A 14,625-nucleotide genomic window follows, 5' to 3' on the forward strand; every position below is an offset into this window, starting at 1 on the left:
TCTCGATTCATCCATCCATCCATTTTCTACCGCTTGTCCCTTTTGGGGTCGCGGGGGGTGCTGGAGATTCAAACTATCATTTTTCCAACAAAAAAAATGTCCAGGATTTTCCAGAATTCTTGCTTTTCCAAAGCCCTATTTGCACCGTTTTTTCTGGCGACTACTCCTTCCACATTTTTCAACCCACTTCAACCGTTCCATTGTCAAAACATTCCTCTTAATCATGACAAAAAAACGAAGTTGTTTTTTGAACTGGAAAAATTCCCGGTTTTCCCGAAATTCCAGGAATTCCGTAATACCATTTCAACATTCAACATGTCACTACTTCAACATTTCTCGACCAATTTGAAAATAGTAAACACCAACCATTTCAACTCATTCAGACCATTCAAGTTGTTTTACCATTTTCCCAAAAAAAATCCCGCTTTTCTCGAAATTCCTATTTTTTTCTGAAATTTCCATTGAAATCAATAAGACATTTTTCCCAAGTTCCACAACTCCCATATTTTTCATCTGATTCAAACTGTTCCAACTTCAAAATATTCAGCCTGTTCCGGAATTGTGTGCTCTACTTCGACAATTCTAAAAAAAATTCCCGGATTTCCCCTAATTTTTTCTTTTTTGCATTTTCCCCATTTAAAATGAATTGGCCATTTTTCAAACTTCCACAATTCCAACATTCTTTAACCCATTCAGACCATTCCACCTTCAACACATTCAACTCATCCTGGACATTCAAACTACTATTTTTCCACATTCAACAAATTTTCAGGAATTCATGTTTTTTGGTAACCTATTTCCACCCTTAAGTTCCACTACTCCTTTCACATGTTTCAACCCATTTCAACCATTCCACCGTTAAAACACTCATCACATTGAGGACAAAAACCAAGTTGGTTAAGGAACTAGAAACATTCCCGGTTTCCCCGAAATTCCAGGAATTTCTCAAATAAAAAACTGTTACTAATTGAACATTTCTTGACCGATTTAAACAATTCCAACACAGACGAATTCCGCTATTTCAGGACATTCATGCTTCTAATCATTCTCCAAAAATCCAGCTTTTCCCAAAATTCCAAGAAGTTCCCATTGAAATGAATGGAACATTTTTCCAAGTTGCACAAAGCGTGCACATGCAGGCCATCATGGAGATGATTGGGTGTGTTCTACTGACCCCTGCAGGATAAAAGCATTACTGCGCCCTTCAAAAAGGCTTTTCTGCATCTTGATGCATTTGTTAAAACCTCCCTCATGATACTAGAATGCTTCAACATTTCTCGACCGATTTGAAAAATGTCAAAACATTTCCAGGAATTCCCCGTTTTTGGGTAACCTGTTTCCACCCTTAAGTTTGACTACTGCTTTCACATTTGTCAACCCATTTCAACCATTCCACTGCCACTCCTCATATTCAGGACAAAAACTAGGTTGGTTAATGAACTAGAAACATTCCCGGTTTCCCCGAAATTCCAGAAATTTCTCAAATAAAAAACTGTTACTAATTCAACATTTCTTGACCAATTTAAACAATTCCAACACCGACCAATTCCGCTATTTCAGGACATTCATGCTCCTAATCATTTTCGAAAAAAATCCAGCTTTTCACAAAATTCACAAATTTCCAAGAAGTTCCCATTGAAATGAATGGGACATTTTTCCAAGTTGCACAAAGCGTGCACATGCAGGCCATCATGGAGATGATTGGGTGTGTTCTACTGACCCCTGCAGGATAAAAGCATTACTGCGCCCTTCAAAAAGGCTTTTCTGCATCTCGTTTTTTTTTTTTTTTTTTTTTTTTTAAATCAACATAAAAAACACAATATACACTTACAATTAGTGCACCAACCCAAAAAACCTCCCTCCCCCATTCCCACTCATGCACACCCATCCACACAAAAGGGTTGTTTCTTTCTGTTATTAATATTGTGGTTCCTACATTATATATCAATATATATCAATACAGTCTGCAAGGGATACAGTCCGTAAGCACACATGATTGGTCCACTAATAGTACTAACCTATAACAGTTAATTTTACTAATTGTCATTAATTACTAGTTTCTATGTAACTGTTTTTATATTGTTTTACTTTCTTTTTTATTCAAGAAAATGTTTTTAATTTATTTATCTTATTAAATGACCTTATCTTCACCATACCTGGTTGTCCAAATTAGGCATAATAATGTGTTAATTCCACGACTGCATATATCGGTATCGGTTGATATCGGTATCGGTAATTAAGAGTTGGACAAATCGGAATATCGGACATCGGCAAAAAGCCGATATCCCTAATCTTGATGCATTTGTTAAAACCTTCTTCATGACTTTTGTATTAAAAAGAAAAAAAAGAAAAAAAGAAAAAAAAAGAAAAAAAAAAGTGAGTCCTCATGTCCAGCAAAGAGGGCAGGTGTTGGTTATTTTTCTTTTTCAAACAAGGTATATCATTATCGGAAAAAAATGTTACAAAAAAAAAAAAAGTCCCGTTGCCGTGACCCGGATTCGAACCGGGGTTGCTGCGGCCACAACGCAGAGTACTAACCTCTATACGATCACGGCGAACTAACAGGGACCGAGTGCCTGTCACTAAATTTAAGCCTTATATAGACTGTTACACTCTTCCATAGACTCACACGGTTGCTAATGTTAGTACTCAATCGGTTAAGTAAAGTTCTAGCGAGCACCGTGAAACAAACGGTAAAGACGACTATTTTGCTATATTCTACATATTTGTGAACTGCTTGTTGCCTTCAAAGTACTAAGTAGTCGACTTTTTGTCACTGATAAGCAGAGGTGGGACCAAGTCATTGTTTTGCAAGTCACAAGTAAGTCTCAAGTCTTTGCCCTCAAGTCCGAGTCAAGTCCCGAGTCAAGACAGGCAAGCCCCGAGTCAAGTCCAAAGTCAAGACTGGAAAGTCTCAAGTCAAGTCCTAAGTCCTGCATTTTGAGTTTCGAGTCCTTTCAAGTCCTTTTAACCACAGACTAATATATTAACACAGATTGTGTATGCTTTTCAAACGCTGTATTTATTTATTAAAACAAGTGCATTTTAAATTGCAGGAAAGAAAATTGTGCTGACATTGCACTTTATAATAGCACTATTAACCAGTCATTTTAAACATTAACTCATTCCTTTACAGAACAAACACATTGAAAAATAAAGTGCAAATGTACTTATTTGTACAAAAGTGTTAACATTGAAAAAACATGACATATACGTGAACATAACAAAAAAGTTGTACTTTTTATATGTCAGGGCCCTATGCTGCATTGCATTTGCAAAAGACCAAATTAGCCAAGAGTCTGTCAGTCATTTGTGCACGATGGGGGCGTAGTATGATGCCACCATGGCTGAAAACTCGCTCCACTGGAGCACTGGAGGCAGGCACTGCCAAGACTCTCATGGCCACTCGGAACAGTGAAGGAAGAGTCTTCATGTTCAATGCCCAGAACAAAAGGGGGGAGAGAGTTGTTTTGGGTTGGTGCACTACTTGTAAGTGTATCTTGTGTTTTTTATGTTGATTTAATTAAAAAAAGAAAATAAAAAATAAAAAATTCTTGTGCGGCCCGATACCAATCGATCCACGGACCAGTACCGGGCCGCGGCCCGGTGGTTGGGGTCCACTGAGGTAAACAACCAACAGTATGTCAGAAAGCTAGCTAAAACGGTACACATATTCATAATATAGTATACATTTTAACTGACCTTTATTTGACTATTTTTGTCTTTTTTTAGGTGGCTAAAATACGCGGTGCTGCTGACCGCCGTCTAACGTTACGTGTGATATATTGACTAACGTAACCCTGCTTAAAAAAAATCACTGAACAAAAAGTATGAATAAGGTAGTGAACTGCAACAGATTCCCGTGTTTGCAATAACGTTATAACGTTAGCAGTGAGTTTACAGCCTCACTGATTTAACTACACAGCAAATAAAAGTCACGTTACTTAGCCAATAAACGTTATCTTACATTCAAAACTTACCGTTCTTTGTGCAACTTCAAATGCCGGACGAAGTTGGAAGTTGTTGCCTCTCCATCAGTCATTTTCGAACCGCATGTGTTGCATACTGCAAAACCGTTTTGTGTTGACCACCTCGTAATTTTTATACCCAAACGAAATTATTTTAGGTATCATTTTTTGTTCACTGGTGTGTGGTTTGGACATGTCTTCTTCGTTGGTTGTCCTGCAATTTGATTGGATGAATGCTGTGTGATGAAAACAAAGTAGATCTAATTTGATTGGCTGTTGTACTGAGACCACACCAGCTGACACACGCAACGCTGATAGACAAGTACACAATGAAAAATACGGAGCGCTCCCGAATAACTTTTTCATCTTTGGGTTTTGGGGAAAGTAGCAAGTCATGTCAAGTCATGTCAATTCAAAAGGCTCAAGTCCAAGTGAAGTCACAAGTCATTGATGTTAAAGTCTAAGTCGAGTTGCAAGTCTTTTTACATTTTGTCAAGTCGAGTCTAAAGTCATCAAATTCATGACTCGAGTCCAAGTCATGTGACTCGAGTCCACACCTCTGCTGATAAGTGTTAAACATATTAATCGATGCTATTTCATAAATAATGTCCCGTTAATTAGTCATCGAGACAGTTAGTTAGCTGTAAGTTTCCTTAATGACTGCGCGTCTCCTGTCTTGCTTTATTAATACAAATGTTTATGACCAAATTGAAACTTTTATATTAAGACATAATTGTCTTCATCGGAGCATTTCCATCCATCCATTTTCTACCGCTTATTCCCTTTTGGGGTCACGGGGGGGCGCTGGAGCCTATCTCAGCTACAATCGGGCGGAAGGCGGGGTACACCCTGGACAAGTCGCCACCTCATCGCATGGCCAACACAGATAGACAGACAACATCCACACACTAGGGCCAATTTAGTGTTGCCAATCAACTTATCCCCAGGTGCATGTCTTAATTATTTTCAAAGCCAAATAGAACACATACTGGATTCATGTTTTGATGTATTTTTATGATGTTTCTTAGGGCTTAAGATCACATAATGTAACAAGTTTAAACTAGTCAAATATTGTTATGCAAAGGTATACTAACTGACAACAGTGACATCAATTGTTAAAATAAAAATCATGTTAGGTATTTTTTTCCTACACTTTGAACCCCGCGGCTTATAAAACGGTGCGGCTGGTTTATAGCTAGAGACGGACATAGCTTTGTTTTCCAAGCATGGGAAGGAAGTGAGTGTGAAGGACAGTGCTGAGAAGAAAGCAGATGATATTCACTGAATTGAAAAAATAAATCTTCAAAAACATGACCGAGCGTGTAGCAAACTATGTGATGCGATTTGAGCGTAGCACTGCTAGCCTGCACGATACTGAAGCAGATTGAGTCTAACGCCAACCAAGAATGATAAGCTAATATGTAAACCAGGGGTGCTCAATACGTCGATCGCGATCTACCAGTCGATCGCAAAGGTAGTATTGGTAGATCGCATTACATTATTTAAAAAAAAAAAAAAAAAAAAAAAAAATTTTTTTTTTTTTTTTTTTGTGTCCTGTCCAGCTTCTCAGGCAAATCATATAGTTGATGTAGATGCCCATTTCGGCTGTTCAGATTTACTTTACAAAAGAGAAGTGTAGGATACTTCTCTTGTTGCCTTATTTGTATTTGACTTTATTAAATGTATTTATATTATCATTTAGTGCAAACGGACTGCACAGTTGCACTAACAAAATAGGAGTCTCAGAAAGCTGGCGTGCACAAGCTAGCAAGCTACGGAGTTTGCCGACAATGTATTTCTTGTAAAGTGTATACAAAGGAGTACGGAAGCTGGACAAATAAGATGCCAAAAACCAACCACTTTCATGTGGTATTGGACAGAAAGGAGGACTTTTTTTCTCCTCCATTCGAAAATACGGACCTTATCAGCACCACTGTCTGATTCCTATCAAAGCAAGTCATCAGAATCAGGTAATACACCAACTTATATTCTTGTCTTCATGAAAGAAAGGAATCTATATGTGTTAAACATGCTTGTATTATCTTTAAACACCTTTAACTTATTAACAATATTAACTATATGTGTTAAACATGCTTGTATTATCTTTAAACACCTTTAACTTGTTAACAATATTAACTATATGTATTAAACATTCTTGTATTATCATTAAACACCTTAAATTTTTTAACAATATTAACTATGTGTTGAAACATGCTTGTATTATCATTAAACACCTTTAACTTGTTAACAATATTAACTATATGTATTTAACATGCTTGTATTATCATTAAACACCTTTAATTTTTTAACAATATTAACTATATGTGTTAAACATGCTTGCATTATCATTAAACACCTCTAACTTGTTAACAAAAACATATATTTCATAAATAAGTAAATATAAATTATATATATGAATGAGGTAGATCCCCACGACTTGATCAATTGAAAAGTAGCTCGCCTGCAGAAAAAGTGTGAGCACCCCTGCTGTAAACTGTAGTGATGGGTCCGGCAACACCGATGCATCGGCGCATGCGTCGAGCTCATAGAGCAAAACCCTGTGTCGGTGCGCGTACCGCTTTTAGAAAGTCACGTGACCGATCATGAGCTGTTTTGGTCACGTGACCGATACGCCAACTGTGTCGCCTCCTCTGTGGCCTGTGAGCGGCTCTTTTCTACAGCCGGAGAAATAATAACTAAGAAGAGAAATCGTCTAAAATGTAATACGTCGGAAAAACTTTTTTTTTTTTTTTTAAATAAAAATGTGTAAAAAAATAAAATTAAAACAATTCCCAGTCCACAATCATCCACAACACGTTCTCTTAGATTTCCATGTTATGATACATGTTCACATTATTTATTGACTTTATCTAAAAAAGATAAAAATATATTTTTATTTAAATGAAGATATGAAATAATCCTAAATGAAATATTTATATTATTGTATATACTAGGGCAGGGGTCACCAACGCGGGGCCCGCGGTCACCAGGTAGCCCGTAAGGACCAGATGAGTCGCCCGCTGGCCTGTTCTAAAAATAGCTCAAAGAGCAGCACTTACCAGTGAGCTGCCTCTATTTTTTTAATTTTATTTATTTACTACAAAACTCAAATAGAATTTGAAAATCCAAGAAAATATTTTAAAGACTTGGTCTTCACTTGGAATAAGCGGTAGAAGATAGATGGATGGATGGGTCTTCACTTGTTTAAATAAATTCATTTATTTTTTACTTTGCTTCTTATTACTTTTAGAAATACAATTTTAGAGAAAAAATACAACCTTAAAAATGATTTTAGGATTTTTAAACAAATATACTTTTTTACCTTTTAAATTTCTTCCTCTTCTTTCCTGACAATTTAAGTCAATGTTCAAGTAAAAAAAAAAATTTTTTTTTATTGTAAAGAATAATAAATATTTTAGCTTCTGGTTTTTCGACGAAGAATATTTGTGAAATATTTCTTCAAACTTACTATGATTAAAATTCAAAAAAATTATTCTGGCAAATCTAGAAAATCTGTAGAATCAAATTTAAATCTTATTTCAAAGTATTTTGAATTTCTTTTAAAATTGTTGTTCTGGAAAATCTAGAAGAAATACTGATTTGTCTTTGTTAGAAATATAGCTTGGTCCAATTTGTTAAATATTCTAACAAAGTGCAGATTGGATTTTAACCAATTTAAAAACATGTCATCAAAATTCTAAAATGTATCTTAATCAGAAAAAATTACTAATGATGTTCCATAAATTCTTTTTTTAATTTTTTCAAAAAGATTAAAATTAGCTAGTTTTTCTCTTCTTTTTGTCGGTTGAATTTGGAATTTTAAAGAGTCGAAATTGAAGATAAACTATGTTTCAAAATGTTATTTTAATTTTTTTCGTGTTTTCTCCTCTTTTAAACCATTCAATTAAGTGTTTTTTTCATCATTTATTCTCTACAAAAAACCTTCCGTAAAAGGAAAAAAAAAATGTACGACGGAATGACAGACAGAAATACCCATTTTTTTTATATATATATAAATTTATTTATTTAGCTATTCTTGTTTAAATCACACTTATGTGTAACTTACAAATGACAATATATTTATTTATTTAAGTGTGTATCAAACTGGTAGCCCTTCGCATTAATCAGTACCCAAGAAGTAGATTTGGTTTCAAAAAGGTTGGTGACCCCTGTACTAGGGCATAAAAACAGTGTCAGTTGAGTTGGTCCATAGGTTGCCTGTAGGGATTTTTAATGTCCAGCAGATGTCAGTATTTAGTGACACAGTATCAATACAGTTTTGCAATGTGTCGAAACGCTTCATGACGCCTCATCAACCCATCACTAGTAAACTGTCAAGACGTGGACTGTGAGGGTTTGTTTTCCCGGAATGCAAAGGAAAGTTGGAGCGGGCAAGGCGTGAAGGTAAGGACATATTTATTTAAACACTAACAAAAGGAACAAACGAAAAGCGCGCACAAGGGCGGAAGTACAAACTTGCCTAATGAAAACAAAAGACTAGCACAAAGGCAAAAACTATGAACATGAAATATACAACACTTACTGTGGCATGTAAAACGTGCATGGAACAATGGCTTGGAATAAAATGTAGCATGGGTAGTAGAGGGTAATCTTGGCATGAAGTGAGCAGAGGTAATGTCGCCAGGCAGACTGCCTGGCAACTGAAAGCTTAAATAATACCGACATGATTAGTGACAGGTGCGCGAGTGCAAAACGTGAGACAGGTGAAACTAATGAGTAGTCATGGAAACAAAGCAAGGGAGTGAAAGCAGGAACTAAAAAGTGTCCAAAAACCAAGCAGAACATAACTAAACAAAAACATGATCAACAGACATGACAGCAAACATTTATTCCTCAAAATATAGTGACGCTGCTGATGGTGTGTTTGACGAAGAGTAGGTGGAAAGAAATACAGTATCAGTTTTTTCTTACGTTTTTTTCAATCTCCGAATAAACTTCAGTCTTAAACAAAAATAATAAATTGTGTAATGTTTTAAAACATGTTACTCTTTTGAAGGCCTTTTGATCAGATGTCACAGGTAAAATAACTGTTATGCAAATGTATGCTAATTGACAACTGTGACATAATTTGATCAAAAGGCCCTTAAAGGGTTAAAACATTGCATGTTTGCTATTTTTGTTTATGGCTGAAGTTGACTAAGAAATTTGATTTAAAAAAAAAAAAAGAATCCAAACTCTTTGAAAAATTACTTTTATGTCTTGTTTGGCTTTGGTGTAGTGAATAATAACTGCCAGTGTATCTATCGTACACCAGTGAAAGAATTGGACATTAACATTTTTAAATTGAACATAAATAAAAACCCTCCTTGGAAAAAGTATGTATAATGGAATAACACAACAAAAATACAGCAAAGATGTACTGAAAGGACAAAAACGTCAGTCCTTGTCTCCTGCGGGTGAAATGATCAATACACCTTTTTGATTGCAAATAAATACTGTATCCAAGCTTTTCAGTTTTGAGTCATTGAAAACATATGATAAGACACACAAAACAACATTCAATTGTCATCATCATAAAGCGTGTACAAGTAGAAGGCTAAATTAGTAACAATACAATAGAAAAGGCCGACAATGGTTTAAAATTGACATATAAAGTCCATCCATCCATTTTCCTACCGCTTGTCCCTTTTGGGGTCATGTAGCTCATTCTCATCGTTCTCCTCAGGTTCGTTGCACCTTAGGACTGCCACGTTAGCGCCGCACTCGGCCTTCCTGGTGAAAGGGCGACGGGGACCGGCACGTGTGTGATCCACCACGTTCTTGCGGTGTGCGATTTTGCCAGTACTTTGTGCAGAAGCCGAGTCCGGTTTCATGGACGACTTAGTTTGAAGTGTCTCGTAAAATTTGCAGGAGGCCACCATAGGCTCTCCTAAGTCCACCCGTTGACTCTCTGTAAGGCGCGCCCTACTGTCCATGTGAGTATAATGTAGATCCACCTTGATGACCAGTGATTCCTGACAAAGAGCAAACATAACACTCACATTAGCTCTTGTTTCTGTAATTACACTGGTCAAAGGCTTTAAAACACCAACAACCAAAAGGACTTCCACATTATTCTGCAATATTCATGTAAACAGTTGGTCAGGGGTTCATCATGCAGCAATATCATCACTAAGGTTGTCTTTAAATAGGCAAATATTAAACGATTTGATTTGTGATCTGATTCCACTATCAAGTGGTTTTACAGTTGAATCGTCAGAGAGGCTAGTTAAAGATAACTTTAAAAAAAATAAAAATAAGTAAATAATAAAAATAAAAATAATAAATACATTAAAAATAAAAATAAAAATATAACAATAATAAATGAATAAAAGCCTGGCAGGCCACCAGACCGCAGTCCCCGCCGGCCGACGAGGCAATGAGGGGTGCGCCGAACCCCAAACCCCCCATGCATGTGTACAAGGCCCCCAGAGTGTCTACTGTGTAGTTAAAATTAGGAGGTCAGCCGTTACAGCCGACCTCCAGTCCCTATTGATGTGTGTACTGTAGCGTGAGTGAGATATGTATGCTTGTGGGAACTAATAATGCGATTAAAATTGGGGGACATCAAGGTCATGGTGGGTCCCAACCAAACCAAGCCCCCCAAATCCTAAGTGTCTAATATGCAGCTAAGATTGAGGGATGGACGAGCAGGGGACAAGACAGGAGGACTGGAGCCCCATTGGAGGCATCCTCAACCCCCCGCCATGCCTCCCCGCAGGACAATCCCCAAAGTCCTATATATGTGTGACTGTGTGCGCTATAAGTAGGAGGAGTAGAGGGCCCGGACATCCCCCCAGTCCACGCGGCCGACAACCAGGAACTACGGCCAGGAGGCCGCCACCCCCCGCCACAGCCCGTGACCCACACCAGACCACTTTAACGTGACGCCACGCGAGCCCCTCCCCCCGCCAAACAAAGCCAGCCCCCGCCCGCCCCAACCCAACCCTGCAGAGCCCATACCGGCAACCAAACGCAGAGAAACCGCACAGCCCCCACGCCCAATGCAAACACCGCATCCCGGACATCCACACAGCAACGTGCCCATACGAGTCCCGGCCAGGGGAAGGAGCCCCCCAACGGGGCAAGAAGCCAATGCATCCCGTCCGCCCGCCAGCCCCCAAACCAGCCGGCAAGCCAACGCCAGCCAGCCCCACAACCCCACAAGCGCACAGACACCAGCCACAGTCCCCCAACCACTCCAACCCAACACAGCGATGCCAACCGCTGGTATCACCGCAGCAACCATCACCACCACCGCCCGTCCGCAGCGTAAACACCCGCGGCCGCCGAAACCAAAACAAAAAAGCGACCGACCCCGTAAACCACAACAACGCACACCCCCGGCTACCACCGAGGCCACCAACCCACCTACCCCAACTCATCCACAGCCAGGCCAATTGAGCCACCGGACATCCACACCCATGCACACACCTACACATTCATATACACATACATACACACATACATATATGCATATACATATACATACACACATATACACACGCATGCATATACATATAAACATACACATCCACACATATATACACATTAATACACCCACACACATATACATAAGCCCACATATACACAAACACATACATACACAACACACACACAAAAAAAAAAAAAAAATAAATAAATAAATAAATAAATAAATAAATACAAAATTTAAAAAAAAAAAAAAAAAAAAAAAAAAAAAAAATAGAAAGAAAATTTAAAAAAAATAAAAATAAAATAAAAATAAACCCTTTAAATAAAATAAAATAAATAAAAATAAATAAGAGGCCTGTGTTGTTTGCCTATCATTCACAAGCCTTACGTGAGACAAATAAACATGGTTTTCTTTTTTTATGCATTCTAACTCGTAAATAAACGCTAGCAAGAGTCAGCTAACAATGGAGGTAAAGGTCTTCGCTCTAGTTCGCCTATTAAGCGCTCTAAAAAACCTCCATGGTTTTTTTAAACATGCTGTAAGCATATACAGTACCGGTCAAAAGTTTGGACACACCTTCTCGTTCAAATGTTTTTTCTTTATTTTCATGACTATTTACATTGTAGATTGTCACTGAAGGCATCAAAACTATGAATGAACGCATGTGGAGTTATGTACTTAACAAAAAAAGGACTATGGACTGGACTCTTACTATTATGTTGGATCCACTATGGACTGGACTCTCACAATATTATGTCAGACCCACTCGACATCCATTGCTTTCGGTCCCCCCTAGAGGGGGGGGGGGTTACCCACATATGCGGTCCTCTCCAAGGTTTCTCATAGTCATTCACATCGACGTCCCACTGGGGTGAGTTTTTCCTTGCCCGTATGTGGGCTTTGTACCGAGGATGTCGTTGTGGCTTGTGCAGCCCTTTGAGACACTTGTGATCTAGGGCTATATAAATAAAGATTGATTGATTGATTGATTGAATATCATCACTAAGGTTGTCTTTAAATAGGCAAATATTAAACGATTTGATTTGTGATCTGATTCCACTATCAAGTGGTTTTACAGTTGAATCGTCAGAGAAGCTAGTTAAAGATAACTTTAAAAAAAAAATGTTGTTTGCCTATCATTCACAAGCCTTACGTGAGACAAATAAACATGGTTTTCTTTTTTTCTGCATTCTAACTCGTAAATAAACGCTAGCAAGAGTCAGCTAACAATGGAGGTAAAGGTCTTCGCTCTAGTTCGCCTATTAAGCGCTCTAAAAAACCTCCATGGTTTTTTAAACATGCTGTAAGCATATACAGTACCGGTCAAAAGTTTGGACACACCTTCTCATTCTTTATTTTCATGACTATTTACATTGTAGATTGTCACTGAAGGCATCAAAACTATGAATGAACGCATGTGGAGTTATGTACTTAACAAAAAAAGGACTATGGACTGGACTCTTACTATTATGTTGGATCCACTATGGACTGGACTCTCACAATATTATGTCAGACCCACTCGACATCCATTGCTTTCGGTCTCCCCTAGAGGGGGGGGGGGTTACCCACATATGCGGTCCTCTCCAAGGTTTCTCATAGTCATTCACATCGACGTCCCACTGGGGTGAGTTTTTCCTTGCCCGTATGTGGGCTTTGTACCGAGGATGTCGTTGTGGCTTGTGCAGCCCTTTGAGACACTTGTGATCTAGGGCTATATAAATAAAGATTGATTGATTGAATATCATCACTAAGGTTGTCTTTAAATAGGCAAATATTAAACGATTTGATTTGTGATCTGATTCCACTATCAAGTGGTTTTACAGTTGAATCGTCAGAGAAGCTAGTTAAAGATAACTTTAAAGAAAAAATGTTGTTTGCCTATCATTCACAAGCCTTACGTGAGACAAATAAACATGTTTTTTCTTTTTTTATGCATTCTAACTCGTAAATAAACGCTAGCAAGAGTCAGCTAACAATGGAGGTAAAGGTCTTCGCTCTAGTTCGCCTATTAAGCGCTCTAAAAAAACCTCCATGGTTTTTTAAACATGCTGTAAGCATATACAGTACCGGTCAAAAGTTTGGACACACCTTCTCATTCTTTATTTTCATGACTATTTACATTGTAGATTGTCACTGAAGGCATCAAAACTATGAATGAACGCATGTGGAGTTATGTACTTAACAAAAAAAGGACTATGGACTGGACTCTTACTATTATGTTGGATCCACTATGGACTGGACTCTCACAATATTATGTCAGACCCACTCGACATCCATTGCTTTCGGTCTCCCCTAGAGGGGGGGGGTTACCCACATATGCGGTCCTCTCCAAGGTTTCTCATAGTCATTCACATCGACGTCCCACTGGGGTGAGTTTTTCCTTGCCCGTATGTGGGCTTTGTACCGAGGATGTCGTTGTGGCTTGTGCAGCCCTTTGAGACACTTGTGATTTAGGGCTATATAAATAAAGATTGATTGATTGATTGATTGATTGAAATAACTGAAAACATGTTTTATATTCTAGTTTCTTCAAAATAGCCACCCATTGCTCTGATTACTGCTTTGATTTGAACACTCTAGGCGTTCTCTCGATGAGCTTCAAGAGGTAGTCACCTGAAATGGTTTTCCCTTCACAGGTGTGCTTGAAGCTCATTGAGAGAATGCCAAGAGTGTTCAAAGCAGTAATGTGTTCATCCCGAAGCACCTGCTGTGAGCGAACTTGTCCAAAAAGAGGGCGCCCTAGCACTAACAATAACACACCTTTAGGCGCACCGTTTTTTAAGCAGTAGCGGCTTACAGTCCGGAATTTAGGGCGATTGTCTGCACACAAGAATATTTTACTAATAGTGTTGGGAGGGTATTTCTACAAACCCCGTTTCCATATGAGTTGGGAAATTGTGTTAGATGTAAATATAAACGGAATACAATGATTTGCAAATCATTTTCAACCCATATTCAGTTGAATATGCTACAAAGACAACATATTTGGTGTTCAAACTGATAAACATTTTTTTTTTTTTTGCAAATAATCATTAACTTTAGAATTTGATGCCAGCAACACGTGACAAAGAAGTTGGGAAAGGTGGCAATAAATACTGATAAAGTTGAGGAATGCTCATCAAACACTTATTTGGAACATCCCACAGGTGTGCAGGCTAATTGGGAACAGGTGGGTGCCATGATTGGGTATTAAAAACAACTTCCCAAAAAATGCTCAGTCTT

At 38.1% G+C, this 14,625-nt stretch overlaps 1 protein-coding gene and 1 non-coding gene across 3 annotated transcripts in view; both read right to left on the bottom strand.

The window, feature by feature from the left end:
* Nucleotides 1-2,483: 2,483 nt before the first annotated feature.
* trnah-gug (transfer RNA histidin (anticodon GUG)) lies at nt 2,484-2,555 on the bottom strand. The gene has a single exon. It is a non-coding gene; the product is annotated as a tRNA-His (tRNA).
* Nucleotides 2,556-9,166: 6,611 nt separating this feature from the next.
* The window catches only part of malt3 (MALT paracaspase 3), a 48,565-nt gene continuing 43,106 nt past the window's right edge, over nt 9,167-14,625 (bottom strand). For both annotated transcript variants that reach the window (XM_061925225.2, XM_061925226.2), the window contains exon 14: nt 9,167-9,943. In XM_061925225.2, the coding sequence (XP_061781209.1) occupies nt 9,602-9,943 (342 nt within the window). In that variant the 3' untranslated portion in view covers nt 9,167-9,601. The remainder of the gene's footprint in view (nt 9,944-14,625) is intronic.

Source organism: Nerophis lumbriciformis, linkage group LG29 (genome assembly GCF_033978685.3).
Source record: "Nerophis lumbriciformis linkage group LG29, RoL_Nlum_v2.1, whole genome shotgun sequence".
In the NCBI taxonomy this organism is placed as follows: Eukaryota; Metazoa; Chordata; class Actinopteri; order Syngnathiformes; family Syngnathidae; genus Nerophis; species Nerophis lumbriciformis.